Raw genomic sequence first — 24,109 nt, 5'->3', positions numbered from 1 at the left:
GGCCCATCCCCAGCAGCGCAGCTGAACGATTCAGCCAGCGTTTGAACCGACACCACACCAGGAACACAGCACAGGGCTGATCGGAGTTTAACAGCTTGAACTGAAATCAGACCCAGGTGGCTCCTGGGAGCCACTCTGCGCCCACTTGCCACTGCAGTCACTCGTGGCAGCCCTAGGCACCACGACACACGCAGCAGCGCCAAACTAACAGCAACTTCATCCTGGCTTTAATGTCTTTGTTTCAGTAAGAATTCGGTTACGCTAAGGGTATCTCTCTTTGCAAAAATACAGCTGTTAAAACCTGTGTTTGCCATGTGACAGCTTATGCTAAGTCCATACTTCCAAGTATTTAGAAAACTGTATTGATTAAATGGCCCTTCCTCCAATAGTCATGAATTCAAGCATGCTTTTTCTGAATCATTTGAAACCAGAAGCAAAACATACTTGGCTTTGTAAATCAACTCAAAAACTATAAATATGTCACAGCCATATCCCATGCTGGGCACATTATAACCACTTTTCAAAGAAGCAAATGCTGGTATTTACATTTTTCCATGTTGTTTTTTCAGCTTATGGTGCATAGAAAAGCTTTCCTATCAGATTGTTTTTCATTTCAATTTAGCTAGAAACATAGATACTTTCTTTATAATTTGGACTGATTCACTCAAAGCCGAAAGGAGATTTGAGAGCTGGGAGAGTAAGGAGGCTTGCTTTCCTCCCCCAGTTTATGAATAAAATCCTGTCGGGAAAGGAATGAGATCTCATTATTCTAAGAACTTGAGGATTTGGGGCCAGGTTTTGAAAAGTATTAAGGTGACTAGACATGAAGAGAGAGAGCAAATGTCAGACTCCCACAGAAATCAAGGGGAGCTAAGCAGATGCCTAAATCGCTTAGGCAATTTTGAAATCTCACCAGATACTTACTTATTTTCTGTCACTTAAATACCTTTGAGAATTTGTAATGAGAAACACTAATACAAACCAAATCTCCCTTTGTTTAAAAGATCAGTCAGCTTTAAATACAAAAGATATGTACTGATAAATTTACTTTTCTTCTTCTGTGTCCAGTACCTTCCAGGAACATTTATCAAAGTGATAAAGACACTATTTAAAATGTTATTCTGCTTTAATTTTAATTGAATTTCAGCTTCTGCCCAAACACAGTTGGATACAAATCAAAATAATAATATAAAAAAAAAAATCAGAAACCAGTAAAGGCATCACATCCAATTCCCTATACGCAAAAATTAAAACATAAATGTATTTATACAAAGATATCTAACTGCTTAAATAAACACTCATAGTGTATCTTCCCATGAGCAAAAGTACCATATTTAGTGTGAAGATTGTGGTGATTTTCAAATCAGTGTGTTTGAATGGCTATACTAAGAGGCATGAAGGAAACCTTCCTTGGGGAGAAAAAAAGCAAGACACAACAAGAACTTATGCAAATAAAATTAAACTAGCGTATGGCTGCCCCTCGCTGATTTAATGGGCATTTTGTGTCTCTATTTCACAGAATTACAGAATTTTAGGGATTGGAAGGGACCTTGAAAGATCATCTAGTCCAATCCCCCTGCCAGAGCAGGAACACCTAGATCAGGTCACACAGGAACGCGTCCAGGCAGGTTTTGAATTTCTCCAGAGACGGAGACTCCACAACCTCTGGGAAGCCTGTTCCCGTGTTCCCTCACCCTCACTGTGGTTGGACTAGGTGATCTTGGAGGTCTCTCCCAACCTAGATGATTCTGTGATTCTGTGATTCATATTTAAGTGGAACCTCCTATCTTCCAGCTTGTACCCGTTGCCCCTTGTCTTACCATCAGATGTCCAATAGATTTCCCAATGTCTTGGCACGGGCCAGCAGCAGGTGAGAGCAGGGGTTGGACACAAGGGGCTGAGGCAGGTAGGACCCTCCCATCCCAGCACTGGGGCCATTGTGGTCTCTACCAAAACTCTGCAGTGGAGCTTAGCTCACCGCCCCCAGCATCTCCTGCAGGCTGTCCATGAACCCTGCCCTCATTCTGGAAAAGGAGGAGCCCAGTTAGAGGAGACAGGAGCCAAACCTGGCTCTGCCCTTATCCCACCATTGGGAAGCCACTGGGGCTTCTGCTCAAACCTCTGCCACCTCTCCCTTGTGCTTCAGCTCGATTTTCACATCATTACCCAAAACACCCTATGTCAGTAGATGACTGTTGAGCAAGTCTGAGGCGTGTTCACAAAAGCAAGCCTGAGGTTAAGATCAGGAAAGTTCCTGGGGAAGGGACACAGTCCCAGTCATCCTGCTGGGACATTGTGTTCAGCCCATTATCCCTCATTAGCACAAAACCACAAGAAAAATCAACACCCTCCAGAAAATAAAAGCTCATTGAGAGGAAGCTGGTGCAAGGGAACAAGTCTTTCTCTCTTGAATAGAAATGAAAGAAAATAAATGAGATATTCTTCTTGCAGAGAAATTATTCTAACTGTCACTCACTATTCAGCCCAGGCTGGGCACACAGGAAGCCAAGTGCTCAGCCGCACCGCAAGAGTGGAGACAAAACATCCCCTTAACGCCAAGGGCATGCTGATGTTTCCAGCAATTTTAGTATCAAAAAAAGCCTAACCTTTCCTCAGGGCCTGGTTTGCTCCAAACAGCAGCTAAAATTAAGACAAACCATCCACATTTCAGAGCGTGGCAGATGACGCGGGGTCACAGTCACCAGAAGAAGCTGGTCCTCACTTGCACCAGCCATTTTACAAGTTCTCACCGAGGCAATCAGACAGCAGCAAACAGACATCATTGATTCCCACAGAAACATCAGATAATCAATTTCACTGCACACAACAAGAATCTTTAAACATCACCTCCGAGGTTGGCTCAGTGCTTCTCCAAACCCTTTTGAAGCACTCCCAGCATGAATGGGACCAACAGCTTGCAGAGGGTTGCTCTGGCCCAAGGTCCAAGCTGTGGCAGGGGCAAGCACTCAGCAGAGGACTGGGGGCAGCACCTGCTGTCCCACAGGACACACACCTCCATGAGGGATGCTGCAGGTGTGCTGCTCCGAGTGCTGCTGAGGCAGCACGGACTCCAGCCTGCACCAGGTGATACTCAGCTAATGTTACCAGCCAGGCAGAAGGCACAGTGCACATGGTGCCCCAGGAGTTCACAGTATCACAGTATCACAGTATCACAGTATCACAGATTTCTAGGTTGGAAGAGACCTCAAGATCATCGAGTCCAACCTCCGACCTAACACTAAGTACTCCACTAAACCATATCGCTAAGCTCTACATCTAAACGTCTTTTAAAGACCTCCAGGGATGGTGACTCCACCACCTCCCTGGGCAGCCCATTCCAATGCTTAATAACCCTTTCGGTAAAGAAGTACTTCCTAACATCCAACCTAAAACTCCCGTCGCAACTTTCGCCCATTCCCCCTCATCCTGTCACCAGGCACATAGGAGAACAGACCAACCCCCACCTCGCTACAGCCTCCTTTAAGGTAACTGTAGAGAGCGATAAGGTCGCCCCTGAGCCTCCTCTTCTCCAGGCTGAACAAGCCCAGCTCCCTCAGCCGCTCCTCGTAAGACTTGTTCTCCAGACCCCTCACCAGCTTGGTCGCCCTTCTCTGGACTCGCTCGAGCACGTCCATGTCCTTCCTGTAGCGAGGGGCCCAAAACTGAACACAGCACTCGAGGTGCGGCCTCACCAGAGCCGAGTACAGGGGCACAATCACTTCCCTAGACCTGCTGGCCACACTGCTTCTTATACAGGCCAGGATGCCGTTGGCCTTCTTGGCCACCTGAGCACACTGCTGGCTCATATTCAGCCGACTATCAACCAACACTCCCAGGTCCTTCTCGGCCAGGCAGCTTTCCAGCCACTCATCTCCCAGCCTGTAGCTCTGCTTGGGGTTGTTGCGCCCCAGGTGCAGGACCCGGCACTTGGCCTTGTTGAACTTCATACAGTTGGCCTCAGCCCATCGCTCCAGCCTATCCAGATCCTCCTGCAGAGCCTTCCTGCCCTCGAGCAGATCGACACACGCACTTAGCTTGGTGTCATCTGCAAACTTACTGAGGGTGCACTGGACGCCCTCATCCAGATCATCGATAAAGATATTAAAGAGGACCGGCCCCAGTACCGAGCCCTGGGGGACTCCACTAATAACCGGCCTCCAACCAGATTTGACTCCATTCACCACAACTCTCTGGGCCCGGCCATCCAGCCAGTTTCTAACCCAGCGAAGTGTACGCCAGTCCAAGCCCCGAGCAGCCAGTTTCTTGAGGAGAATGTTGTGGGGAACTGTGTCAAAAGCCTTACTGAGGTCAAGGTAAACCACATCCACAGCCTTTCCCTCATCCACCAAGCGCGTCACTTGGTCATAGAAGGAGATCAGGTTCGTCAAGCAGGACCAGCCTTTCATAAACCCATGCTGACTGGGCCTGATCGCCTGCTTGCCCTGCAAGTGCCGCGTGCTAGTGCTGAGTTAGTGCTGTTTTACAGCACCTGCACAGTTGCTTGTCTATTCATGGCAAGTCCTTTCACTGTCCAGCACTTACTGCTGACATTAACGAGTTCCTTTGGCTCTCTAATTGGATTTTCAGGGATATGACAACATTTTAAATAGGAGCGCAAACAGGCTAGCACCATGATACCATAACCTCAATGGAAGCTCCCAGGCTGGTATGCACATGGCTGCTCTACCAGCTACCAAAATGCTGACAGCCCATCTTCTCCTGGAGAATACCACACAGGACAATACACTGATACTCCCTAAAAAGGGCTTAAAGAAGGCAGCTGTGCATGCCACACCAGACTTGGTCACTCCTATACCAAATGCCAGTGGCCCAGCTCTTCCCGAGGTCCTTCACAGCCTGCCCCGGCTGCCTGCCCCCATGCCTCCTCCCAGCATCGCCATGGCCATGGTGGTTGCTCCAATCTCCCAGGTTCATGTGGGGCTAAGACACCCCCCACATCCCACTGCTCCCTGGAGCTGTGCCACCATCCCCTCCACATCACTATGGCCCTGCTCATGCACCAGCACCTAGAGAAAAGCTCGTGGCAGTCACCTGTGGAGCTGCTGCTGGTGTCGGCTGCCAAGCTGATGCTCCCTCACTGCTCCTTCCCCCAGCTGCCTACATACACCCTGTCCCATGCCCATGCCTGGGCTGGCTGTCTTCTCTAATTGTACAATTTGTAGCACATGAAGATCACTGCCTACAGCTAATGCTTCCTATCTACACTGATGTCAGTCATACTGCTAATAATTGCTTTAAATGTGTTGCTTCTTTCCCATTCAAGGTGGTAATACCCCATGTCTTTTGGTAACGCAATGTCCTTTGTGGACATTTTGGTAAATGCCAAGATTTTTCTGCACAGATTTTTCATTTGTAAACATGAACATTTCATTTGTAAACATGAACACAGCTCGAGATCTGCGTTCGGTCGCAGGGCCACGATCTCGTTGCGATCACAGAGACATGGTGGGACAGCTCGCGTGACTGGAACGCTGCCATGGAGGGCTACGTCCTCTTTAGGAAAGACAGGCTGGGGAAGCGAGGGGGTGAGGTTGCCCTTTATGTGAGGGAGCAATTAGTGTGTACCCAGCTCCACCTGAGGGAGGGTGAAGGACAAGTGGAGAGCTTGTGGGTGAGAATTAAGGGGTAGGCTGCTATGGGAGACACGGTTGTGGGGGTGTACTACAGGTCACCAGATCAGGAGAACGTGGTCGATGAGGCCTTCTACAAACAGCTGGTAGTAGCCTCACGATCACGGGCGCTGGTTCTCATGGGGGACTTCAATTACCCAGACATCTGTTGGGCAAGCAACTCAGCCAGGCACGAGCAGTCCAAACGGTTCCTGCAATGCGTTGAAGACAATTTTCTGACTTAGGTGGTGGAGGAGCCGACAAGGCAGGGGGTGCTTCTGTACCTTGTCCTTACGAACAGGGATGGGCTTGTTAGGGATGTGAAGGTTGGGGGCAGCTTGGGATGCAGCGACCACGAAATGGTGGAGTTCAAGATGGAACTTGGTGGAAGAAGTAAGGCTAAAAGCAGGATTGCTGCCCTGGACTTTCGAAGAGCCAACTTCGACCTCTTCCGGGACCTGCTTGGAAGTATCTCCTGGGCTAGGTTGCTAGAAGGCAAGAGTGCTTGTGAGAGCTGGGCTACATTTAAACAGCACTTCTTCCAAGCTCAGGATCGGTGCATCACTAGGAGAAGGAAATCGGGGAAGGGGGGCTTGAAACCTATGTGGATGAGCAAGGAGCTAATCGATAAGATCAAAAGGAAGAGGAAGGTCTATGAAATGTGGAAAAAGGGCCTGTCCTCTTGGGAAGAGTATAGAAGTGTTGTCAGGGCCTGCAGGGACGCGACGAGGAAGGCTAAAGCCCACCTAGAGATGAGGCTTGCAAAAGAGATAAAAGATAATAAGAAGGTTTTTTTTTAAGTATGTAAACAGTAAAAGGAAGACTAGGGATAATGTAGGTCCCCTGCTGAACGAGGGGGGTGTCCTGGTAACGGGAGATGCCGAGAAGGCAGAGATACTGAATGCTTTCTTTGCTTCAGTCTTTGCTTCAGGAACTCCCCCCCGGCGCTCCTCGACCCTGGTGGGAGGAGAAAGGGGCTGGGAAATGGAGGGCTCCCCCGTGGTTGACCCAAGGGTAGTTGGGGAGCACCTGAGTGGGCTCAACGCACACAAATCCATGGGTCCCAATGGGATGCATCCACGTGTGCTAAGGGAGTTGGCAGAGGTGATCGCCGAACCGCTCTCTATCATCTTTGAAAGGTCCTGAAGAACAGGAGAGGTGCCTGAAGACTGGAGGATAGCCAATGTCACTCCGGTCTTCAAGAAGGGCAAGAAGGAGGATCCAGGAAACTACAGGCCAGTCAGTCTCACCTCTGTCCCTGAAAAGGTGTTGAACAGCTTGTTCTGGATGCCATCTCCAACCAATTGGAAGAGAAGAATGTTATGAGGAGCAGTCAGCATGGATTTACCAAGGGGAAGTCGTGCTCGACCAACCTCATTGCCTTCTATGATGACATCACCAGCTGGGTAGATGGGGGGAGAGCAGTGGATGTCATCTACCTTGACTTTAGCAAGGCTTTCGATACTGTCTCCCATGACATCCTGATAGCAAAGCTGAGAAAGTGTGGGATAGAGGAGTGGACAGTTAGGTGGGTTGAGAACTGGCTGACTGGCCGAGCTCTGAGGGTGGTGATCGGCGGCGCAGAGTCCAGCTGGAGACCTGTGACTAGCGGCGTTCCCCAGGGGTCGGTGCTGGGTCCAGTCTTGTTCAACATCTTCATCGACGACCTTGATGAGGGAATAGTGTCTGCCCTCAGCAAGTACGCCGATGACACGAAGCTGGGAGGAGTGGCTGACACACCAGAAGGCTGTGCCGCCATTCAGCGAGACCTAGACCGGCTGGAGAGATGGGCAGGAAGAAACCAAATGAGGTTTAATAAGAGCAAGTGTAGAGTCCTGCACCTGGGAAGGAACAACCGGACGTATCAGTACAGGCTGGGGGACGACCTGCTGGAGAGGAGCTCTGTGGAGAAGGACCTGGGGGTCCTGGTGGACGACAGGTTGACCATGAGCCAGCAGTGTGCCCTCGTGGCCAAGAGGGTCAATGGGATCCTGGCATGCATTAAAAGGAGCATGGCCAGCAGGTCAAGGGAGGTGATCCTCCCCCTCTACTCTGCCCTGGCCAGGCCTCACCTGGAGTACTGTGTCCAGTTCTGGGCTCCCCGGTACAAAAAAGACAGGGAACTCCTGGAAAGAGTCCAGCGGAGGGCCACAAAGATGATATCGGGCCTGGAGCATCTCCCCTTTGAGGAAAGGCTGAGAGACCTGGGCCTGTTCAGCCTGGAGAAGAGAAGACTGAGAGGGGATCTTATCAATGTGTATAAATACCTGAGGTGTGGGAGACGGAGGGATTTGGCCAACCTCTTCTCAGTGGTTTGTGGGGATAGGACAAGGGGCAATGGCCACAAGATAGAGCACAGAAAGTTCCGCACCAACATGCGAAAGAACTTCTTCACGGTGAGGGTGACAGAGCACTGGGACAGGCTGCCCAGGGAGGTTGTGGGGTCTCCTTCTCTGGAGATATTCAAGGCCCGTCTGGACGCCTACCTGGGCAGCCTGCTCTAAGAAGCCTGCTTTGGCAGGGGGGTTGGACCCGATGATCTTTCGAGGTCCCTTCCAACCCCTTCAATTCTGTGATTCTGTGATGTTGGGACTGTCCTTTTATCACATGCATTTTTTTGCGCTCCCATTCAAAGTTGTCTACTGCAATTCAGTGAGGAAAAAAAATCTATTATAAGTGTCACTGCCTTCAGATCCCAAAAGGTATAAGAAATTAAAGCTGACTGACTGATTTTACCAAGTTACCTTGTTATTGCTGCAAGTCCAAGAAATCAGCTTCCCCACTTCTTAGAACAAGTCGCCTGCCATGCAAAAGGAGTTGCTTTTTTTTAAAGTGTCAGTTAAGACTCATACATCAAGAGCATTTAAAGTTTCAAGTAGGATATCCTGTTACCTACAATGAGACTCTAAACTCTGAATGTTTTTGTACTTTACTCTCATTCAGATGAGCCTGTTAGCCACAGGTCTCAAGATTTCACATATACCACAGCCTGAGGCACAGTCCCACCATCCCATCAGACCTAAATCTAATTCCTCACAGCACTTTAAATTACTGCATCTGAGGGAAGACAAAAAAAAAAAAAAAAAAAACATACAAACAAAAAAACCCAATCCCACCAGTAAATCACTACCCAAGAGATTAGGCCTCACTACAAATAATATGGAAACAATTCCATCCTCATGCTTCAAGACACATGCATGGTCTGCACCATTCCACACAGAGATCGGTGCTATGCATCTGCTTTCCCAGCAGAATGCATCAGCCCCTAGGAGCACTGAAAGCAGAAGAGACACCCACAACAGCCCACTCATATCCATAAGAGTAACTTGTACACGCCTACAGTTGTGGACGGGTCAACCACTCCAAGCTGGCCCAACAAAACCTCCTTGCTACAGGGATGATCCCCCCACCCCAGCCCTGCCTCGCTGCCAGCCCCCTGAGCATCCCTGCATAGGGTCAGTGTCATAGCACTGGATTGACCAGTCTCGCCGGCAGCACCTGGCACAGAAGAAGCAGCAGGCAGTACCATGCTCTTCACTCTAGGTGTGGGGTCCCCAGCAGCTTGCCAGATTTCTCTCCGCTCAGTCAGCCACCTCCCTAAAGAGGAGCCCATGTCCCCCCTTGCTTTGTGCCTCTCTCATCCTCCAGCCACCCGCAGGGAGGCTTGCACAGGCTCTCCGCTCTCGCCCTCTCCCAGCAATCAGTGCCGAGCTGCACCATGCAGTTAGTCACGCTGCTGCTGTTGGCTGTCAGCACCATCATTGCCCCAGTGAGCAGCTGGCACAAGCATGTCTCCTGCTCACCCACCCCCTGCACCGCAGCCCTACAGGAGCAGCCCCAGGGCAGCACCAGGGCTCCTCTGCCATCCCCATGAGCTTCACGGCCCACAGTGCCCGTGGGCTCCTGGAAAATGCCAGCCAAGGGAAACATGCATCAGCACCCTCTTGATGGAAATAAAAGGGGAGCACAGATGTAAGATTTCATTTGGATGCCATATTTTAGCGGCAAAAGACAGCTTAAAAAGCATAGAAACAACATGAAGGAGATTTGTTATTTTAAGCAGACATTAAAGCAGAGAGGTTACGTGAATATTTAATAAAGCTTATTTATGGCTACTATACAGTCTTAGGGGATGTCCTCAGATGCTGCCGTTTAGGTCTCCCTGCCACAGGCATCTGCAGCCCTCCCTCTAGGAAATGCAGTCTCCCACTGGCAAAGCTCAGAAGTGATTCATGTTTCCTGGCGCCAGGGAGATGCTGAGAGCTTTCCAGATTTGCTGCCTGGATATTCTTATGCCACTAGACAGAAACCTCATGACTTTAATCTTTGTGAGTCAAATTCAAACTCTAGTAGCGTTTTGTTTCTCATTTCTGCAGCTCTGCTAAAGGAAGACAGAGGACCTGTTTCTTCCCATGAGGAAGATTTTAACCTTTACGGTAGGTCAAGTCCTTTGGGAGAAAGTTTTGTTCCCTCTGTGTTACGCCTGTAGCTCCACCGTACTCAGCTCTTGCTGCTGTACATGTTAACTGAAAACTTGCAACCCTCTTCTGCCTCTCTTACAGAGCACGTGTGAGCAGGAGCAAGGCACCAGCCTGCAGACCTGCAGCAGGAGCAACGCACAGCAGCCCTATGCAAAGGGGCTGAGCAGGCTGCTGGGAAGGCTGAGGAGGAAGCAGAGAGCTCAGGCACACAGCCAGCATTGCTGAGACCTGGTCACCTCCTCTGTGTTTCCTGGAACAGCTGGCTTTCAGAGGAAAGCGGCTAAGCACTACAGCTGACAGTCTGGCAACTGTGCACATCGAGTCAGAGGGCAAAACAAAAATAGTCAGGAAGCCAGCCATACCTCACAGTGGAGCTGTAGCTCTGTACAGCCACAAGGGACCCAGCAGGGAGCCCTGGGGATCTCACCCTGTCCTCCATCCTCCTTAAACAAGAACTCTAAAGCCTCCTTGCACTTTCCTTCGTGCACAGGCCACACCCAGGATCTCTTCCATGGCATTGCTCCCTGCCCTGAGCCCCACTTCTCTGTGAACTCTCCCAGAAAACAGGCAAAGTTTGACGGTCACTGAGGGTGTCCCCACACCACACAGCTATGCAAATGCTGCCAAGCATGTTAGAGCCACTGGGCTGCGTGAGGGCCAGCTGTGCTGCTGGAGCCCACCTCTCTCCTCCTGCCTGTGGTTTCCCATCTGCCACTGGTCCTGGCCTCCAGGGAACCAACACAGTCCCCACAGGCCATGGGCAGTCTCAAGGTACAATTATTAATGGCAACAGAAATCCTTTGATGGTCCCAGACCTCTCCACAGTTACTGTTTTAGGTACTTAGACAAGAAATGACATCATGGAACCACTGCAGCTTTCTGGTAAAGTGCAATGCAACAGAACATCCAGCTACCGTCTGCTCAGGGCCCAGTGACCATCAGCATCCCTGACTCTGCAGCACCTGCAGGTGGTACTGGGTTGGGGGTCTCTGTCCACAGAGCCTGGAGAGCTGGGGGTTCAGGGGGGAGGGAAGGGGCACTTTCCCTCCCAGAAAACACTTAAGCATGCAAAAAGCACCATCCTTACTGCACTCACTGTCCTTCAAACATCTGGAAGACCCAATCAATTCCTGCACTGCTAATTTTTACACATTCCTCGATCACTGCCCACAACCCCTGGATGCAGTAGACCAAGAACACTCTCCACACAAGGATTGAACCATGCGTGGGTTAAAGCCGGGGACAAGGCAATGGCCTGCATGCAAGGCGAAGGCGTGCAGCAGCCTCTGGCAGGGGGAGGGAAAGGCATACTCCTCAATGCACACTATTGTACTCCCCAGGCATTTAGTCACTTACCCAGGCCAGCAAACAAAGTTTCTCTTGAACTGCCCCATTGTGTGTACCTCTGCCTTACCACCCTGTGGAAAGCTGGCCCCAAGATCTCCAGCAGAGACGAGCCCAACTAGATACCCATCCACAAGCACACGTACACAGTGCATGGACCCCCCTCTATGCAGGCACCCCACCACAGCTCAGTGGAGTCCTTCAGCTTGCACCCCCATCTAAATCACCCCAGACTTTGGCAAGTACCAGTCCGCTTACACGAGTGACTTGTGTTCTGGCAAGCAAGGAAGGCTGAAACATCTCAAGACCTGGTACTCTCTCTGTAACAGACCACAGCTCATCGGGACAGACCATTGGTGCTGAACATGCTACCAGGGCTTTGAGCTGACAGGCTAGACTCCAGCCTTACCTTTGTATGGAGTTTGGCAAACTGCTTGTCATCCAGCAAAGTCTGGGTGTACACACGCCTTTTGTACCGGAACTGCAAGAGGGGAGAATGTCAGATATGAGATGAACAAAACATACTCAGCATCAAATTGCTCTTGAGCAGCTCCAGTAAAGTCTTGCATATAAGACACTCAGTCTAAATTTGAAAATAACAGATACAGAATCCACTGTTCTCCTCCATAATTTGTTCTAATAGTTGATTGCTTTTCTCAATAAAGAGATTCTGATGAGTTCTTCATATGAATCTGTCTGGCTTCAGCTTCCAAAAGTGTGGGCTTTGTTCTGCTTCTTCCCAATTCATTCAGGATCTCTCTAAGAACAGAGAGATTTTCCCCAGGAAAGTTCTTACACAAGTATTCTATAGCCAAATTTCCTTTAAGCAGGCTGAGCTCTAAATCTCTCACTGAAGGATCTCCTCTTCTGTTCTCAGATCATTTCTGCTGATGTCCTTTCAAGAACACTGCCTATGGCCCCCACACTGCTCTAATATCACTCTCTTGACCCCAGCCACTCCTGAAACCAACTCACTGTTTGTGAGGGAACACACCAAAAAATTACAGGATCACTTTTTTTTTGCCATGGCATCACACTAGGAATTAATGTTAGCTTTCTTGACCAAAAGACTCAACATTTTATTCAGAAACTTTGTTTTCTGAAATCAGAGCCCCTCATCTGCAAGAAAGCCTTGTCCCTTTATGTTTTTCACTTGGCTGACTTAGCAGTATACTTTGATGGGTCCTACTTACCAGATGACCTAGAGTGCCATCCACACTGTTATATTCTCTGCCAGACTTGGTGTAGTCAGACAATCAGTAGTGATTTCTCATTCATAGAATCATAGATTATCCCAGGTTGGAAGGGATGCACAAGGATCATCGTGTCCAACTCATACACTTTTACGCTCAGATACCTGGGGTAACCATATCAAGCTTGATGTTGGTCCTTAAGAAACCCCACTAGAAATATATCTATGCAGTGATGATTTCAGTGACAACCACTTTTAAACCATTGATTAGTTAGCCAGTATTACTTGTCCTATTGATGTTTAAGAGCACTAATCATGAATTTGAATACCATGTAGAACAAAACCAGGTACTCCCAAGGGGCTGTTACCTTTGTACAGTTATCTTTATAACGCAAAATTACAATTTCCTTAAAGAGTGAAATTGGCTTTGACTAGATCTTTCTTCAATGCATGAATTGTACTCTGAATTTTTGAATTGCTATGAACTTAATCTGTCACCAACATTTCATTATTTCAGCTGGAACTGACATCAAATTATCTTTGAACTGAAGTTACTTATTTTTCAATGCTGGTAATATATTAGCACATTTTCAATCTTCTGTAGTTGCCCTTGTATTCCAAAATTTATCACAAACTTGTACTGCTGGGCAGATGTTTCTTCACACAGCTTTTTTTTAATCATTCCCTGGTAAAAACTGTCTCGCCCACTGATATACAGATGTTGGTCACTTGCAGATGTTGCCAGTGTTGGGGTTCCCTTGCACATCCCAACACTGTCATGCAAGCACCCTTCGGTGGCTCCTCTTCACCCCTGGCATCACGTCCCAGGGTCTGCAAACGAGCTCTGCTCCCAGCCGCCAGCTCTGCATCCTGGGCAGCACACTGGCCTAATCTGGGCAGCTTTAGGCTTCTTGCCCACCACTGCTGTCACTGCCTTCAACCCTGGGGAAGCTCCCGAGCACACCTGGTCCCAGATGCCGTGCACTACAGGGCAGGGAAACAGCGAGGCGGAAGGCAGGCTGTGTTGGCTTTGATGTAATGACAGCACACAACTGCCACCCTGGGGCAAAGCAAGAACTTCAACTGAGAAGAGTTAAGTTGTGCAACCCATCGTCAGCCACTCAAAACTACATGGCAGAAGTGGACAGCTAACCCTAAGCTATTTGCACCCCAACAGTTCTGCTCTGATTGCTCATCCGTGGACTGGACTTGTGCAAGGAAGACATGGAGGCACGTGAATTTCAAAATCTCATTCAAAGCTACAAGGTGAATGAACTGATTGTGTGATGGCTAATAATGGCTGAAACACAACAGCGTTGTTTGGCATACAAATGAAATAGCTACCTCATTATGAATGAGACGGTAAGCATCTGACAGTAGATGACAACCAGTAGGATAATATGGGATATGGTCAATACCTTCGAACCCACATGAGGGTAACTGGATCTCAGCAGATGGGCAGGCAGAACCCTGCCCGCTGCTTGAGCACCAGCATGCTGTGTTGCAGCTGCTGTTTTATCCCAATAAAGGAATCTGGAGTACCAACAGCTCTCCATGGCAGAGGACGGAGCCAGCATCCCACCTCTCCAGGGAAATACTGCAGGTACCTGCTTTTTAACTCTGTAATTTTTCTGTTGCTGTGTACAAACCCTCGTTTATCTGATTACATTCATATGCAGCCTTGAGGGCTAATTTATCTTTTGGGCTCAAGAAACCTCACCGGTATCAATGTAGGATTTATTTCTTGTAAATGGATTCTGGATTTTTGGTTTTCCGACAAGTATTCTTAAGTCCTCAGCTACCGTTCTTATCAAGCTATGAAGAACTGAAATGACACATAACAAATATCCATGTCAAGTCTGCATTTAGATGTGTGCACTAAGACATTAAACATGGACATTATGCTAAATTACACAGAAACGAAGCATTAAAGCCTATGTAAAGAACATTAAGGAATTTACTACCTCATAGGTTTATTTGCAAGCATTCTTAATGTTGTTCCAAATGTTTTTGTCTATATTAAACGTTAGTTTACTAAGAAATTGTGCAGTACTTTCTTTCCAAATTAGTCAGGATTAGTTATAATAACAGCATTCACGCTTGCATTTATAAGAGTTCATGCAGCTTAAGCGTGTAATGCTTTCTAAGTAGATTCTGTGGGTAAAATATAGCACAAGATCCCTAAAACTAGAGGACCACATGCAGGTAACCAAAGTCCCATTACAGTCAGTGGGGAGTCAATGGAGCCTAAGAAATGCTCCAGGTCACCCTAGAACAAATACCTACATGTGTTCACCTGAATCCCAGCCAAGGGCAAAATCTATATTGAATGTTAGTACAGAGTAATTCAGTTAATTTCTGTTCCACTTAATTTTCTGGAACAGAAAATAGTATAGCTTGAAACTTAGCATTTATCCTCCATGCTCATCACATAGATGAGGTCCACACAGGAACGGTCATTTACTGTCAAAGCACACAGTTGCCCTCCAGCCTCTAGAACAACTGTAAATTAAATTAAAATAAATAAATATTAAAATAAAGTAAAAAATGTCAAACGGCTTCTTCAGCCTCACATTCAAAGACCTTCCTATGCTTTTCCTTCTGTACCAATGGTTTTCCTTCTGTAAATTCAATCTTCCATGACAGTTATGTGTCAGTAGAAAAAAAAAGAAATTTTGATCAACAGGGTCAAAAAACAGGGAAGCCGTTTCACAGGACTGTGGCAGATGTTATGGAGCTCTCTACCAGACAGAGTCAAGAGCAACTAAAACTAAAACTCAGAGGCGTTTGCCTCAGCTTTCCCTCAATGAATTCTCTGTGAGTAAACATACACCCACAGAAATTTCTGTGCTTTCACTCCTGATGGCAAATGGGGAAAAAAAGGGGAAGGGGGCTTAATTTTTGTGATGCCTTTGGGGAGACTAGAGTGGAAGGGATCACATGAGTCCTATATACTTATGCATATATATATGTGTGTGCATATATATCTATATCTGTATATAGATACACACATATATTTGAAAAAAAAAAAAAAAAAGGACAGCTACCTCCAGGTAGGGGACAGGAGTGTCGGGATTCAGGGGGTACTCCCGCAGTAGACGCTCCTCATCCAGGAACTTCCCAGCCCTGCCGTTGAAGGCTGGCTGGAAGAGCCCATAGTTGAGAACATCCTTCAGGCTGTGGTTGAGAGTGCACAGAATGCGCTGCTTGGAGACCCACACAGGAACATCTGGATTCAACCGCAGACACTTCTGTGGAGAGACAGAGGGCAATTAGAGCTGAGCATCCCTAAGGTTCTGTAGTCCATCACCGCACCCAGGAACAGTCACACTAAGAGTGAGGAGAAGGATGAGATTGGAAAGACACAATCTTTTCCATGTCAGTTGATTAGAGGAGGGGAGGAAAGGGGGGAAAAAAAGTTAAAAATTAGAGAAGAATGAGACTTAGCAGATCCCCCCCAACCTATTTTGTAGGGTTCAGGGCAGACTCAAATCTGGTATTTTACAAAATGCTATAAAATGAGATGTGCCAAAGAGTATTTTATGGCCTAACAACAATATAATAGCAATATTTTAATTAAATATCCCTCTGACAGTGTGTAAGGAGTCTACTGAATTCTCCACTAGGAATTTTGCACGTGTGTAAAAAAAGGAGCAGTACACACCAGCACGGCAACCCCCTCCAGGAAGGCAAGGCATCCAGTGAGGTCTTCTGTCAACTCTGTCTTCATGCATTCGAAGTCCTATTTTTCCTTTCCACCCTGTAACATGCAGTTCATTTCCCTGGTCCTGTAAGCAGCTTTCCCTGCTCGGGCCCTGAGAAGTCAAGTGTTCGCAGTCCTTCACCTTCAAGCTGTGTCTTCTGCAGCTGCCGTGCACCCTGGCGGTCTCGGCTGCAGAACCGCAGGCCCTTCACGTCTGCTCTCACAGCCAGGAGCAGGAAGGCAGGAAGATGCTGCACTGGCAGCACCAGAGGTCAGGCTCACAACAGGCAGTCCCCATCAGTGGTCTCAGTTTCCCCTCCCAGGTCCCAGTTTTTGCTTTTTGGCCCTTGACCTCTCCTCATTCCGGTTACTTTGGTTTTCCTCCTTCTTTGCTCTTCCACCCCATCCACACTTTCTGGGCAAGGAGAAGAAAGTCTCTGGTATTGTTTCACTGTTTTGTTTCAAAATCACTGCCTGTCAGTTCCATGTAGAGCTCCTGATTTCTGTGCTGAAAGGCAAAGTAAGCCTTTTTTTTTTTTTTTAATTTAAACAGCATTGCCTAGAGAAAAACAAATGGTCCTGCTGAGGCACAGGGTGGTCGGCAGCAGAGCACCATCGCTGCACTGCACAATGCCAGGCCCGATCACCACCCAGAAGTCACCATGCAACACAGCAACTGAGCTGATGTTACAGTTCATTTTTCTCAGGCAAGGATAACTTGCACTTGGCAGCAAGCCATGTACTGCAAACAGAGGTCAGCGTTATCTATTTTATTGCTGACCACAGTAGCAAGTGAACATACTTATCAACACTTATTGTCCTAAAGCAGGTACTAAGGAAGAGGCAGCCCCTTGGTGGGCTGAGACATCAGGAGTTCAAAACCTGTGAGATATCAGCTCTGTTGTGCTTCAGCAGAACATGTATCATTCTTTCAGGGACCCCTAAATAAAAAATCACCATCTATACCTTCCTACATGCTTACTTAGCCTCTAGGATTCTTCCTGACTGTCAAATTGTGCTTTTCAGTACAAAAATATGTGGCTAATGGAAAAAAAGCTATTGACAGATATACACGTATGTACAAGCACAAGTGCTGGTTGAAGGAACATCCCAATACAAAAATCAGTGAATTTTATATCAAACTTTACACTGCAAAAACATACCCTGGACAGTATTAACATTTTCTGTTTAGGAGAGAAAACAGCTTCCATCCTGCAGTGTGTTTCATTAACCAGTGTCAGAAATTGGAAAGAAAAGAATACCTACTTCTGCTGTTAGGTCAAAATGTTGCCTTGCCATTTGTGGCCATGACCCCACTACTTAAAGTGTAATGTCTCAGTTTTTCCAAATACCATTAGATGTATTAATAACTTTCTCATATGAGAGTTCCTGAAACTAAACTTGCTTATTCCACTCCATGATGCAGCACAGCCGCTCCAGGAGCAATATCCCACCAACGCCTGCCGAACGGTTGCAAAGGATCTCTCTGTACAGCCTAAACTCTGAAGCCTGCATGGATCCGCAGCAGAAAGCCGCTCTGTGTTCGGTTTGCTCAGGCAGACACTGCAGCAAGGGCTTCTCCAACTCCTCTTTCACAGGGAACTCCTCAATCTCCACCAGCACAGCCAGAACAGCCATGGCAGCTCCCAAATCAGCACCTGGCTGGTCCCAGACAGAGCACGAAATGTTCAGCTGCTTGAGCCACAAGCACCACACCAGGCACTGATCCCCACCTCCATCAGGAAAGGGGTGCTGAGCTCAAACAGCACAGGGCCCTGCCACAGCGGGCACAGGGACATCCAGCCCTGAGACAGCACTTTACACAGGCAGGAAGGAATAACTTCCAGCCCTAAGGGCTGAGACACTCAAGCCAATAAGAATTTTAAAAGGAATCAGGAAACCAGTTGTCTTGTGCAGCCCCAGGCTTGTAGGAGAAGGGCAAGTTGGTACCCCTTTGCTCCTCAGGCTCTCCTGCCAGGATGCTGAGCACTGCTCTTGCACCAGTCCCCACGAGGAACCCGGGCACGCACACAGAGACACTGCAGAGATGACCCTGCACCAGGTTGGATGGGGACAGGCTGGAGGCAGCTTTCAGAACAAGCTGCTCACTTTGGTTCACCGTCACTAGCAATAATTTTTGTCATACAACAATCAAAGCCTTAGAAACAACTCCTGAAAGAAAACGATGCAGCTTTGCAAGTTAGACAGCATGGATGACTCCTTCCTGAAGGAAGAAAGAGCTCAGCTTCAGATTCAATCCTCAGCACCACAGAGGATGACAGACAAGATCTATTCAGGAGCCACCCTGCAATAATGACAATAAAGAACTTATATTCGACAACCCTTTAACAGCAAAAAAGACTAAAATTTTTCATCGAAATGCACAAAAATGAGAAAGAGTTGAAAGGAAATTAAAAGAAGCAGCTGAAAAGGTAACGTGCCTGCAGGCAGCAGGGAATATATTTCATAACATCACATTAGAAGCTCTGAACAAATGTATGGCAAAAATAGAAAAATGGTCTCTAAGAGGTCCCAGAGAAAGATGGAGTAGCCAAAACAACAGAGCAGGGGAAACTATAGAAAGTAAAAGATTTCCTTTGGAAAATGGAGTCACCACGGAATGAGAGCAGAAGGGAGCACAAACCACATGCAAAAAGACAACGGTAACAAAGGCATTAAAAACTAGCAAATGCAAAGGAAGTGGGGAATCTGATGGACAGTGGGTGAGGCTGGCAAGTGACTGAGGTGTGAAGTCATCCCAGGCAGAGTCCCTGGGCTCCTCCTGTGAGGATGGGCAACAGGACAGGCTCCTTGCTGCCGCTACAGCTGCCAACATGCAGGGACTCATAGGTAGGTGACAAAAACTCCCCAGCAGGCACAGGAGCATGACAAGTTCAAGAGCAGGCTGATGAAACAGCGTTGACCATGGTGTGCAAACTGTCCTTGGAGTGGGAGCAGAGCTGAGGCAGGAAGCACTGAGATCCCGCTGGGTGTCACGGTGCCCTGGGTCCCACAGGACTGACCTCTCTGACAGGGAAACGGACAGGACTTGGACAAGCATCCACACTGCTGAGAGAACAGCTTACTTTCTGTAGAGACATGCCTCCCATCTACGAGGAGAGCCTGGAGAGAACCCATGCTGCCAGAGCAAGGCTGGCCTGCTTACCCAATACACACTCATATTTCCAAAGTGCTTTCAACAATGTCCCTTGCTGCCATAAACTAGACTGCCAAAAGCAAGTAAGTATTCTTTTGGAATAACCAACAAGGAAGATGGTAAACAAAGGTTAAGGTTAACCAGGCGGGTTTCCTGACACGGAGGTGTTCATTAGCAGAGTCACATGTGCACATGCCGGGATGTGAGCTGATGCGATGTAGGCTGAAGGCTGTTACAACGCTTAAGTTGGCAGCACATCCAGATCTTCTACATCACGTGTGGGTCTGATCGCTCTGTCTTTTCAGGAAAAAACAGAAACAGGAAAGGTAAAGATGACAAAGGTGACTGGAGGCATGGAGTGGTCTGCAGGGGACAAGTGCACTGGACTTGAGCCCAGACCCAGAAGTGAAACATCCCAGAGGGGCAGACAGCACGGCGCTGCACCAGCCAGGGTTTGCACCCAGTGGGCAGTGGCTCCTTCTGATGCAGGGACTGGGACCAAGTCACAGGAACAGAAAACAGGTACAAAACAAACAAGCCCAGGTATCTTTTTCACCTTTACCTAAAAGGCTATACTTGGTTTTCCCAATTATAAGTAATTTTTTTCCCTCTGATTTATTAAAAGCCTATCCCCTTAAGCAGCAGTTTCAGCAGTGAGTTCTTCCTGTGATGTGGGGCAGAGATTATTAATCCCCTGCCTCCTCTTGTTCCCCCGCAGGATCCTACTGGCCTTGCTCATAGGAGATGGATCAGAGCCACAAGACAGCACTGCCACCGGAGCCACTGGGGCACCGCCACCAGTGGCAGCCTCAGCTTGCCACCAGCCAGGGAGCCAGCAGCAGCCCCCCTCACAGACGGGCAGAGGTTGAGACAGTCCCTGGCCAGGAAACTGCGGGACAGGATGGACATCACCATTGCAGCTTTTCTGCTTCAGGAACATAGGCCAAGGAAGAAGCTGGGTTCTGCAGGAACTGGGCAGAGCAACAACCACCCTGCATTTTAGTAGAGAAGAAGAGAAGCCAGCACAAGTTTCCTGTGCGCTGGATGGTGGTGGTGAACAGACTGGGACCAGCTTACAGAGCAATGTGTATGCTGGCAAAACAACAGGAATTTGGGGGCTTAGATCACCTCCTGAGGAAAGCTCTGGCCCTGCCATCTGATGTGCTGGAACACCATGCTAGGAGAAGCTGCCTCCACCAAGAGGAAACAAGATAAAGAGTAGGAGGGAGGTTCTCAGCTCCCAGCAGGAAGGTGGCTGGTGCATGAGCCCTTCTTGCAGAGTTCTGCGCTGTAGATAAAGTATTTTGGCTCACTGAGTTTTCCAGCAAAATGGTTGCTGCTTATGAGCCAGTCTGGAAGGATGTTGTTGACTGTTGTATCATCCTCTGGTATCCTTTGTGGGTAGGAAGCTATCCACAGTTACTTCTATTTGAAAAAAAAAAAAAAGTCCAAGAGACCCCATATTACAACCTCTCTGCAGTGCTGACAGTGACAACCATCTCCATCCTATAGCCCCTCCATCATTGCTTTCAGAGAAGCAGCTGCCTCTGATACAAACACAGCTTGAAATGAATGTTTAAAGAGATCCAGCACCTGATTAACTCTAAGTGAGTGGTTCAGGCAAAAGCTCCCTCTTACACAAAGCTACAACAGCTTTATTATTAACCACCTGCAAGGAAAGGGCTGCTGAAGAGCAAAATCACCAGCCCCTTTCATCCAACTGCTGAACTCTTCATACAGAAAAGACAGTGCAAAGGAAATGCAAAAAAGTTTGGGATCAGCAGGTCCAACCAAAGAGCCCAAAATAGGTTAAAGAGGTGAGTATTTCCTTCAGAGACCCGGAACTTTTTCCTGCTTGGCTCACTGCACCATCACAACCACAACCACACACACACACAAAAAAAAAAAAAAAAAAACACTACTGTCCAACTTGTGAGCAGTTGGAAAATGAAGATCTGAGAAGCTTTAGCTCTGCTTAGGGCAGACAAAAGCCACATACAGTAAAGCTTCTTCTACAGAAGGGTGAATAAGATCTGTTCATCCAGCATCAATATACAGAAACAGTACCTGGGTAGAAAGGTCCTAATAAACACTTGAAGAACTGGTAAAGAAATTCTCAGTATAAAGGAGTAAATGAAATCAAATTTGACTAGGGAATGGATGAAACCAGTGAAAATAGCATATGGTAGTTGCCTTTGCAGCACACATTCAACATGCCCTCTGATTCAGCAAATGTAAAGCCAAGAAAGCCTGTTAAATCATTTATTCTGAGCAATATACCAGTACCCTGCAAGTTTCAACCATTAACTACAATAATCAGCTGAATTACTTCAATTTGGCTATGTTTCCTGAAAAGAATCCCTTAAAAAATAAACAAAAAACCCACATATGATAGAAAAGGCACTCCTTCCTTGAATAAATTAGTAAGTCCAATACTCATCCTCAATGATAAAAGGTAGTCTTAATTCTCATTTGATTCCCTTGGTTTAAACTTCCAATCATTATTTCTTGTTATATCTTTACCTGTGATATTGAATAACTGTTTAGTACTGTGTCTTGCTGCACTGGCAACCCCTGTTTAACATAGTCACCTTTTAGTCTTGTTCAGGGTGAGCTGAAGAGACTAGTGTATATAAATTATAATGCATTTTCTCCAGATCTCAAATCATTTTTGTTGCTCTTTTCAGCACCCTCTTTAATTTTAAATATACTTTTTAAATTGCAGAATGCAGAGCCAGAGGCAATATTCCAGCATCTGTCTCACAGCTGTCATATACAGCTATAAAATACTGTCCTCACTTCAACTCACTGTCCACTTTCTTCTATCTCCAGGCATCACATTAGCAGTTTGCAATAAAGCATGCGGCAGTTTGGGTTCAGTCTACTTTGACCACTCCACCCCTTTCAGGCAGTCAAACCCCACATTCTTTCCAATACATATCTCCTTGTTTTCTAGATCTGGCATTAGTCCTTAGTTACCTGTAAAATCGTGTATTTGAATGAATTAAAACGTAATTTGTTTTGATAGGCTAACATCCTAAACCACCATTTGTTAAAACAGGAGCGTGGGGGGAACGGACTGCAGAAAGAGACAAGGCTTCAGGTGTTCCCTAAATGCGATACCCTTTAGCCACTGCTAGACACTGATACAGGGCCAGAAAGACCACCGGTTTGGCCTTCTGGAGCTTTTCAGGCTCTTATTTCATAGAATCATAGAACATCCTGAGGTAGAGGGGATGCACAATGATCATAGAGTCATGGAATCAGAGAATGGCTTGGGTTGGAAGGGACCTTAAAGATCATCTAGTTCCAACCCCCCTGCCATAGGCAGGGATGCCACCCACAAGATCAGGTTGGCCAAGGCCCCATCCAGCCTGGCGTTGAACACCTCCAGGTATGGGGTGTGAGAAAAATATCAATAATTTTCTTCAGACAGGACCTTCTGTGAAGCTATTTTATTCGTGATTGCAATGGCGGGCGTCCTGCAAGCAGCAGCACACAGTAAAGGTTTATCATAACCTTTTGGCTAAAAAGTCCCGTGATTTTTGTTTTTACAGATTTCGTACTGCTCATCCTGTTTTTCTTAGCTATTCTCCTTATTTTGGGACAGTAGGACCTTCCCCTTATCTGCTTAACATACTCCCCACAGCTATGCTACAAAATCACTTTTGAATATGCAAGGTTAGTGGAATTTTCCACTGCAAAAACACCTTGTATTGCAAAAACACAACTTTGTTTCTCACATGGGGCATCCACAGCTTCTCTGGGCAACCTGTTCCAGTGCCTCACTACCCTTCCAGTGAAGAATTTCTTCCTAATGCGTACACTAAATCTATCCTCTTTTAAAGACCATTCCCCCTTGTCTTATCATTATCTACCCAAGTAGAGTCCCTCTCCATCCTTTTTATAAGACCCCCTTAAGCACTGAAAGCACAATGAGGTCTCCCCAGAGCCTCCTCTTCTCCAGGCAGAACACCCCCAACTCTCTCAGCTTTTCTTCATAAGAGAGGTGCTCCAGTCCTTGAAACAAAAACAAACTAAAAACACCTTCCCCCCATCCACCCTCTTCCACCTCCTCCCCCCAAGCAGCACACGGGAATGGGGGAATGGGGGCTGTGGTCAGTCCAAAACACTTCGTCTCCACCACTCCTTCTCAGTCACTCTCTGTCCCTGCTCCACGGGGGGTCCCTCCCATGGGATGCCGTCCTTCCCAAACTGATCCTGTGCGGGCTTCCCACAGGCAGCAGATATTCAAGAACTTCTCCAATACGTGTCTGTACCACGGGGTCCATCCGTCAGGAGTAAACTGCTCTAGCATGGGTTCCCCATGATCAACAGCTCCCCCTAGACCCCCTGCTCCTTCATGGGCTCCTCTCCATGGGCTGCAGCTCCAGCCCAGTGTCTGCTCTGGTGGGGGTTCTCCACAGGCCACAGCCTCCTCCAGGCCACATCCACCTGCTCTACTGTGGGATCCTCCATGGGTTGCAGCGTGGAAAACTGCTCTGGTGTGGTACACCATGGGCTGCAGGGGGACGGCCTGCTCCACCATGGGACTTCTGCTCCGGCACCAGGAGCACCTCCTGCCATCGTTCTTCACTGACC

The 24,109-nt window shown here is 47.6% G+C and overlaps 1 protein-coding gene across 11 annotated transcripts in view; it reads right to left on the bottom strand.

Moving 5' to 3' along the window:
- The window catches only part of SHANK3 (SH3 and multiple ankyrin repeat domains 3), a 390,020-nt gene that overhangs the window by 315,579 nt on the left and 50,332 nt on the right, over window positions 1-24,109 (bottom strand). For 10 of the 11 annotated variants that reach the window (XM_080596421.1, XM_080596428.1, XM_080596427.1 and 7 more), the window contains exons 4-5: window positions 15,695-15,898; window positions 11,865-11,936 (exon numbers count right to left, since the gene is read on the bottom strand). In XM_080596421.1, the coding sequence (XP_080452547.1) occupies window positions 11,865-11,936; window positions 15,695-15,898 (276 nt within the window). Of the gene's footprint in view, window positions 1-11,864; window positions 11,937-15,694; window positions 15,899-16,311; window positions 16,531-24,109 lie in introns of those variants that run through there. The other variant, XM_080596426.1, reaches the window with a different exon arrangement.

The sequence above is a fragment of the Anser brachyrhynchus genome (assembly GCF_964034855.1).
Source record: "Anser brachyrhynchus genome assembly, chromosome: 1".
Taxonomy (NCBI): Eukaryota; Metazoa; Chordata; class Aves; order Anseriformes; family Anatidae; genus Anser; species Anser brachyrhynchus.
This window is presented reverse-complemented; position numbering and strand designations above follow the sequence as displayed.